This window comes from Perognathus longimembris, chromosome 1, assembly GCF_023159225.1.
Source record: "Perognathus longimembris pacificus isolate PPM17 chromosome 1, ASM2315922v1, whole genome shotgun sequence".
NCBI lineage: Eukaryota > Metazoa > Chordata > Mammalia > Rodentia > Heteromyidae > Perognathus > Perognathus longimembris.
Genome location: NC_063161.1, coordinates 83,251,252 through 83,260,491, shown reverse-complemented (window position 1 = coordinate 83,260,491; position 9,240 = coordinate 83,251,252). Strand labels below are relative to the sequence as shown.

Genomic DNA, 9,240 nt, shown 5'->3' with positions numbered 1-9,240 from the left:
AAAGAGACAATCAGAGGAAAGTTCATATAGGGTAAGAGCTTAAGAAAAAAAATGTGTAGAAAAGGGATGGGGGTGTGGTGCAGGATTTTGAGTTTATTTAAACTGAGAAGAAATGCTTGAATCACACATGATGGTGGATTTTTGGACTTTAGCAGGATGATTACACAACATGTCTCAATCTTTTTTTCATGACAAGTCACTCTTAGGAAAATATCATATTTAATAAGGACAATGCTCCAGCTTAGGGTCTTCCCAAATTTCTGACACTTCTAGGCCATCTCCTGCCACCAGTCACTGAGGGCATTTGTCTCTTATGCTATGTGTTATCAGCTTCCCATTCATGTACCAACATCCCTGAGACAATCAGCTGCATAAAGAATTAGGTTTATTTTGGCCCACAGCTATAGAGGATTCAGTCTATGGTTGGTTGGCTTTGATCCTTTTGAGCCTGTGGAAAGTGAGTATATCCTGGTGGGAACATGTGGCAGAGCCAACTCCTGGCCTCATGCCTTCAGAAAGTGAAAGAGCTACCTATATAGGAAGGAGCAGGGTCCCACTTTCTCTTTTCAAGCTAAGTTCCCAATTACTGGAAGGCCTTCCCCAATGTCTGACTTCTTACAGATTCCAACACTTCACAATAGCATTATCCTGGAGAATAAGACTTTGGGAGATATTCCAGATGCAAACTAGCATGCTGTAACCCCTCCCAAGTTACAGATTTGTGGGAGTGACATAACTGCTACAAAATTGCTGGATTGGGGACTATTCACGTTTTTAGGAAGTGTTAGGAGACACAGGATCAAAAAATGGGTAAAAAATTGAAATAAAAGGAGGAAATTGATTCTGATTTGAAAACACTAGCTATCTTTGTCAAAGGACGTGTGTTTGTGTGTGTAAAAGTCATTACAGTTTGTTATTGAAAATAATTTACATTTAGTTTTAAATTATTGAAAATAAGTGCTATAATATGATCAATAAAATAAGTTGAAGTATTTATACTTATTTTGTTTTTTCAAATACTAAAAAAATGAATTACTAGGATTATGTTAATCCACCTGAAGACAGTACAGGCTAAAAGAAACAAAATTTATAGTCAGTATTCTCAAAATTAAATAGAAGTGTAAAAGAATATTCTCTAGAATAGTTCTAGAGAAGAATAAAATATTCTCTAGAAGAGATAGATCTCAGACATTCCTCCTGAGAATGCAAATGTCTAAATAAAAGCAAAATTTTCAAGCAGTATGTCAGACTTTCAAGGCGGTGGATATGTGGAGTGAAAGTCAAGACCACAAAGAGTAAAAAGGGCTCAGGTAATAACTTGGTCATAGATGAACAAATAGGAAAGTTCCCTGGGTAAATACACAACACCAGGAAATACACAACCTGAGTGGGAAATGGTGCAACAGTGTGACAGTGTGGACAGGGAGCACTACTGGCCTGGCAAGTGAGGGCGGAGCTGTGGACAAGCCCTCTTCAGACTGCCCCTCCCCCACCCCCAGAAACCTTCTGTGACTCTTCTTTGCACTATGATGCAGGCCAGTGGTTACGGATGAGCCCCTGCACTTTCAGAGCCCAGTTGCTGCAGGCAGCCATAAGATCCAGACCATGGAGAATGGTTTCTCTTTTCTGAATAGTCATATTGAGCCATGGCTGAGTTCTGGCTCACCTCTTTTAAAGGTACACCCCAGGTTCATCTTTCTAAGTGCCCTGGGGTTGCTACTCGTGTGTCTGTGCTACTGGTTGTTGAAACCACAATCACCAAAACTCCAGAAAAAGAAATACATCCAAGAGGTAAGGAAGTACAGGAGAATCCCCAAGAGAGCTTGTTTGTTAGAGTTTTCATCTCTGTTCTCACATCACTGAATGAATGAGTCAGTCTGTCTCACAGAGACATCTAACAGAAAATGTGAAAAGACAAAGCATTCATGTTAGAGGGCACGGCGCCTGGCAGGGGAGGAGTTCATGGAAGACTCCATCTGAAGTCCACAGACCACCTCTCTGTTAGAGGATCTTAGAGAAAGAGATCTCACAGTGACACTGTGGTTCTAATTGGTTTAGTGTTCAGAAGAACACTGGCTCCTGACACTTGATCTCCAGTCAGGTGCCCCATCACCACGCTCTTCTTCCTGTTGGGATGGTCATGAGAGCAGTGCTGACCTCTGAGGTCCCCTGAGCAGAGCCTAGCATCTGTTCACAGTACAGAGTCCTCCGAGGAAACACACCTGTGGCTGCTGGCTGCAGATTCTATGCCCTCCTCTGGCAGAGGACCTCTAACTGGGAACCTCAGTGTGGAACTTCTTTAAATTCTTCCAAGAAGAAAAACTGAGACTACTTGATTACCTTTAAAGGCTAATAAAAGGAAGAATAAAATCTGAATTTAATGTATAGACATCTTATTATTAGATAATGATTATCAGAACTTGCTACAAACAGGAGCAATAGAAATAAGTCCCAGAACCTCATTCTTTTTTTTTTTTTTTTGCTCTCAATGACAGGGAAGAATTACAAGGAAGAGGAGAGGAGCATTTAGAGGTATGTTTCTTCCTATCTGATTTGATCTCACCAAGATTATTATCTTGTCCCATCCACAGTTTCTGAGGATATCAGCTACTAGACTCGGTTTCTCTCAGAAAACGAGCCCTTAGAGGAGAGGCTCAGAGACCCAAAATGCATCTCAGAGCCCATGCTCTGCCAATCATGAGCTTGAGGCAATGATAGACCCAGGCAGTGGGTTCTGCTCATTAGGGGGCCAGGTGAGACATCAAGTCCTAACTTCAGTGTCCAAGCATTGTGTAGCGCTTTACTACTGGGTGCTCATTGACTTCACAGCTTCAATTGGTGGGTTTAGGTCTCACATGGGATGATGCAGAAGAAGGTATTTTATAAATGATGCCACTTTCATATGAACCTTCTTAATAAATGAAACTGGTCATTTGACTTTGTCTATTCATAATTTGGGCCTTTAGCATTTATATCCTAAGTGTTTCCCATAGAGGGACAGTGATGTTCCTACATTTATCATGTGTAACCCATTGTCCTGGCCAGGTCGGAGAAGTCACCGGGAAGAAGCAGAGGAGGGGAGGAAGCTTCTTTCTATTCTGAAAAGGTGATTATTATTTATTATCCTGGTCCATTTTTAAGTAAAATGTATTTTAAACACGGTATCCTGGGGATGAAGGGCTGCCAGTCCCAGTCATGGGAGGGATAGCCACAGAAAAAGCATGTGAAGAAAGGTTCTGGAGAGAAGCTCTAGACTGTGTTGAGAGCGCATGGATGTTAGAGAACATAAAGAAAGTAGCAGGCATCCCAACAACCACTGAGCCAGTAGGCCCTCTCTTCCTTGTGCTAGTCATAGTTTTGTACCTTCTATCTCCTGCAGCCCCCTGAACTTACCACATGATACTACCTCCTTTCGGCAACTGCTCTGTCCAGATCCCTTCTGTGAGGTATGCAACAGAACAACTGCTGAGGTCAGTCATCTGCTTTCTCAGGCATACCTGAAGGAAGTTACATGCGCTCTACCCCTGTTAGCTTCCACAGCTCCCATGAAAAAGTCATCATCTCCAACCACTGCTCTTTCAGCAGTTCCTCCACAACAACCAATTCAAGCCCCCACACCTGAACTTTCTTCATCCACCTTCTCTGTACTCTCACCAAACCAAGACACTCCCTTGAAGGACTTAAATTCACTCCCATCACTTGATGGTTCTGGGCCATCAGAACCAATTTCTCCTTTGGATATCAAATTCCCAGTGGACCCATCACCAGCTGAACAACTTGCCATAATTCCTCCTCCCCTAGCACATCATACTCAAGGAAGAGAACTTGTTCTCCAACAAAACTCCCCTTTGTCTACTGTGGACAGTCCTGATAGGTTGTCCACTTATGACCCAACAACTAGAGGCGTTAAGTCTTCCAGCTTGGCAATGTCAGGATTCTCCTGCAGGCAGCCTATTGTAAACAACACAGTCCCTTCCAATTTGGTAGAATGTGAAGCCAAGCAGGATTTCCTTGACCTTCATTCTTCTGAGGCCCCCACAGGAGGTGTCACTGCAACCTACTATGTAGAGCCTTGTAACCTCTCATTTGTTAGACTTGATGTTCTTGAATTCCTGGAGACACAAATTAAGAAGAAAGAAGGGTTCTTGATGTGGAAAGAAAAGGAAAACAAAACTGCTTCCTTTTCAAAACAAGATATGCTACTGAATTCTGTAGGGAAAGTGTTAGAGTCTGTTGCTGAGCAGCAGGACTTGACAGTTTCCCTTCCATTTGGAATCTCCAAAGGCAAGCAAGGGGAGCTGCACAAGTATATGCAGGCCCCAGTTCCACATCCCTATGAGGACCATTCTCAGGAAAAATCATCTACCAAGCACTTCTGGGGGCTCCCATCTCTACACAGTGAGTCCCTGAGCCCTACTGCCCCTGCCTTAGGTGACTGTAACTTGAAACTTGTCTGCTTCAATATAATCTCCAATGTCTCCACAGCCCATGAATCCCCCATCATCTCTAATCCTAAACCTCTGCCATTATCTGAGATCCAATCTCAAGTCTTGCCTGAAACCTTGTGCCAAGATCTTCTAGGAGCCCAGACCCAGCTTCAATCTCCACTCCTAGTACTGCCACCTTCTCTCATACCCCAGGTTAGGACCTGTGGAGTTTGTTTTTATGGACCACAGAGTGAGGCACAGCTTCTCATACCATCTGAAACTCATCTCCTAGAAAATAATATATTGAAGAAAAAGCAGGAGATTGTATGGGGTTTACCTTCTGTGGTCCAGAGATCTCAGGATGATTTTTGTCCACCAGCTCCAAAACTTCCATTGGTCAGACAGTACTCCAAGGCCAATGTTACGATCTCCATCCTTCTTGGTGATTTCCCCCTCACCAGTGAGCTGCGGCAAAAGCTAGAGCATCATCTTCGAAAGAGGCTCATCCAGCACCACTGGGGCCTGCCCCGCAGGATCCAGGAGTCCCTGTCACTGATAAGTCCTAGGATAGAAATGCCCCAGAGCTCTGAGTCTAAGAGCAGTCAGGGACTCTCAGAGATTTCCTCCGTGAAACGTGAGGGAAGCAAAAATCCAAACTTTGAATCCAGCCAACCAGAAAATTCTGATGAGAAGAGCTCAGAGATACCTCTGCTAGAGGAGGAAGTGGGGAAGAAACAGGGACACAGTGCAGAGACTGGCTCCACAGACGATCTGTCCAGTGACTCAGAGGGGGTTTCACATAGTAGTTCAGGATCGGACTCTGAGTCGAGCCCAGAAAGTTCTACAGGGAGTGTGTCAAGAAATAATTTAAGTACCTCGCTGAGTCAGAAACAACTCAAAGATGCCCTGGAAAGACACTGGGACAAGAAGTTTGCAGAAATCAGTGAAGGTCACACCCCTGGTTCACATCATTCCAACAACATGCACTTGTCCACACATGAAAAATCCCCTAGCCAAATGAAACAGAGAGCACTGGAACCATTGATGGGGAGGGAGAACAGCTTGAACACACCCCACGATATTTCCTTCCATGATTCCTGCAAGCAAAATATTTTGGCAGATCGTATTAAGTTTTTCCATATGAAGATGATGCATGGCCTTCTCCAGAAAGTCCAGGAATCCATAGAAATTGCTAATGAGAAAGAAAGTCCATCTCAGGCGTGTACCAACTTTAAACTTCCCTCCCCATCCATTTCTGGGGTAGATTCTAAATTTAGTGTGTCTCAGCCCTTTAGAGAAAATTCTCATAGTGATGAGAAGATAAGAACAACAAATTCACCCTTCATCATGGACTGTCCTGATCTTGCTGCCTCTTCTGTGAGCAGGGAAGGGCAGGGATCCCAGAGACAATCACTCCCTAATATGAATCATGAATATGTAGATCTTCACAAAATGAAGGATAGAAATTGTCATTTGCTTTGTCAGACACAAAGTATCACCAACAAGGCCAGTCTGGAACAGCCTGTAGCCTCCACTAGTCATAGTCCCAAACTACACACAAGCCCAGCTGAAGCTCTATCTGAGCCACTGGGTAAGAGAAAAATTTCTGACAAAAGTGTAAAACAGCCTCAGGAAAAAAGTGAGAGGTTGAGGCATAATTCCATGTCTACCACAGGAAAATCCAGGGAGATATCTAAGATGGAGGACCTCTGTTATCTTAAATCACAAGCTAGTACCACCTTAAAAATCAGCAAGTGCAAGAGCTCCCTAGTGACACATACAGATACCAGTAAAGTAGACTTTAAAGCAGACACACTGACTACTCAAAGTCCCTTAATGGGAACATCAGGTCTCCATAATCCCGAATTATCAGACTTAAAATGTCAACTTTTTGATGAGTTGAAATTGAAACTGGAGAGCAAAAGGACAGGAAAGGCCCAGGGTCTTCAAGATGACCTGCCTCTGAGGTCAGATAACTTACTTACTCCTAACTCTGGTGTCTCCAGTGTGGACATGGCAGCTTCCCATGGGCTGTATGCCCGACTGGACAAGACAAAGGTCAGCAGGGAGCAGGGACAGGAGCCCTTGTTGCCTTGTGGCAACAAGGGTGTGAGCCCTTCAGCACCAAAATCAGGGGAGCTTGGTAAAGGGGATGCAGCACTCCCTGCATCCCAACCCAGAAAGAGGAGCCACGATCCTCAAGATAAAACATTAAAGAACATGGCTGGGAGCAAATCCTCCCATCTGCTGTCACAGAAGGGACAGCCTCCTTGTGAAAACCGTCTCAGAAATCATGTCAAACAATTTTTTCAGTGGCTTAGTATGGTTAAAAATGGCAAAGGACAAGAAAGTTCCCTGGGAAAGGGCAGTTTTCCACGATCATCTATGCAGGCCAGGAGCCTAGGTAAAGGGAGAGCTGCTTTTCCTGGGAACACTGAAAATCAGAAAGTCACCAAAAACACTGGGAAAGTCCCAGTGGAAAAACAAGGGCAGAGGCATGGAGTAGATGTCACATGCCCTCAAGGACCCCCTTTGTCTCCCATGAAGTCTGGAAAGACTCAACAGAATCTGCAGACCAAAACAGATTGTATCCAGGGCCAGAACCTCAGCTACAAAGCTTCCTGCTCTGGAGTGTTATATGTCAAGTCCAGGATGCAAGAAGCTGCTTGTCCTGGCCAGAATTACCTTGAGAAGAATAGACAGGGCACAGCCTGGCATGGAAAGCCAACAAAAGTTGTGCTGTTTGCTGACCACAGACATCCCACAGCCACGGCACACATGGAGCCAGTGCTCCACAGCAGACCCATCTGCACGCATCAAGTGCATCAGGTGCCTCTGGCTGCCCCTATCATTCCTAATGGTGGTGTGTTGGAAAATGTTTCCTTACTGAAAGAGAGAATCTTCATCATTCCCAGGGACAAAAGTTTCCTCTCTCAAAATAATTCATTCCTTTTCCCCCAATAAACCTTCAACACATTGCCTTGTTTTCACCTGCAATAAATATTCTGACAGTAGTTCTGCCTTTTGTGTACTGTTTTGTGCATATGAGTTTTGCATAACACACGGTTGGTACTTAGGCATAGGAAGTTCTTACCGATTTTTTTCTGCTGTCTTTTACAAGATGAGTTGATTCCCTTTCCTACCTGATAAAGCCATAATGACACTGTATGACAACTGGAAGATCTCACCCTCATTGATTGCTTTCCATCCTCCAAAATAGTAGGGAAGAACTAGCATAGCTGTATAAGGGATTAAAGGCAAGCATATGTTTCAGAACAACTTGTGTATGTGTGTCCTGTGTGTGTGTGTGTGTGTGTGTGTGTGTGTGTGTGTTAGTCATGGGGCTTGAACTCAGGACCTAGGCATTGTCCCGGAGCTGCTTTTCCTCAAGGCTAACGTTCTACCATTAGAGCCACAGCTCCACTTCTGGCTTTTTTGGTAGTTTATTAGAGATAAGAGTCTCATGGAGCAAGGCACTAGGGACTCACTCCTGTAATCCTACTCAGGAAGCTCAGATCTGAGGATCATAGTACAAAGCCAGCCCAGGCAGGAAAATCTTGTAAGACTCTTATCTCCAATTAACCACCAGAAAACCAGTAGTGGAGCTGTGGTTCAAAGTGGTAGAGCACTAGGCTTGAGCGAAAAATCTCAAGGACATCACCCAGGCCCTGAGTTCAAGCCCCATGACAAACAAAAAATAAGAAGAATAAAGTCTCGGACTTTCATGCCCAGACTGGCTTCAAACTATGGTCTTCAGATCTCAGCCTCCTGAGTCACTAGGATTACAAGTATGAACCACCGGTACCCAGTGCACTGCTTGACCTTTTTTTAAGAGGTCAAAATACCTATATTAATAATTTTTGACATTATAAAAGAATTTTACCTTATGATCTGTGGGTGGTAGGGTAAAGAGGGGCAGTAGAACAATCAAACAACAACAACAACAAAAAAAACCCTGAGAAAACATAATGGGAGTGGGGAAGAAATCCAAAGGGGAGGTTGGGGTTCTGCCAAACTAAAATGCAATTGGTTTGTTAATAAGCATATTCATGGAGGAGACTATCTAGACTCCTCTTCTACAGAATACTGGAAACAAAAATGATGCAGCCTGGGTGGAAATATGATTGAGGGTTGAAAGACAAAAATGAGTAGGCACTGAGTCACTGGTAGGCTAACCACAGATATCAAGTCTCATGAAGGGGGGGGAGAATAAAAAAGCTGAAGAGTTGACATAAAAGCTGTAACACTAGGGGCTGGGAATATGGCCTAGTGGTAAAGTGCTCGCCTAGTTTACATGAAGCCCTGAGTTTGATTCCTCAACACCACATATATAGTGAAAGCCCAACATCGTGCTGTGGCTCAAGCAGAGTGCTAGCCTTGAGCAAAAACAAAAGAAAAAGCCAGTAACAGTGTTCCAGCCCCAGGACTGGCAATAAAAAAAAGCTGTAACAATAAGTGATACCTCTGAAAGATTCAAAGGAGTCAACTTGCTCTAGTTTTGATCTCTAGTTTTACATCCATAATCACACACACACACACACACACACATGTGTGTATGTGCATGCACACACACACTAATTACTGCTTTCCCTGGAAGCACAATATTACAAAAAAACTATTCCCGAAAGGGAAAGCCCATTGAGAGCATCACCATCTGGACCTCACATAGGCAAGCACCTCACTCCTGTGTTCACTTGCTCTGGAAGAAGGCAAGCAGGTGTCAAAAAGAACTTGTCTCAGAGGAAAAGGCCTTCCCCAGTCCTCTGCTGCTCAGCTAATGGGTCTCCTTCAATTTATCCTGGGCACTAAGTGG

General features: G+C 43.9%; 1 protein-coding gene across 1 annotated transcript; it reads left to right on the top strand.

Annotated features, from left to right (window-relative positions):
* The first annotated feature begins 1,394 nt into the window (after window positions 1-1,394).
* Window positions 1,395-7,391, top strand: LOC125352058 (spermatogenesis-associated protein 31D3-like). The gene is made up of 4 exons (XM_048347250.1): window positions 1,395-1,444; window positions 1,536-1,615; window positions 3,046-3,106; window positions 3,380-7,391. The coding sequence occupies exons 1-4, from the start codon at window positions 1,395-1,397 to the stop codon at window positions 7,389-7,391; spliced, it is 4,203 nt and encodes a 1,400-aa protein (XP_048203207.1).
* The last annotated feature ends 1,849 nt before the right edge of the window (window positions 7,392-9,240 follow it).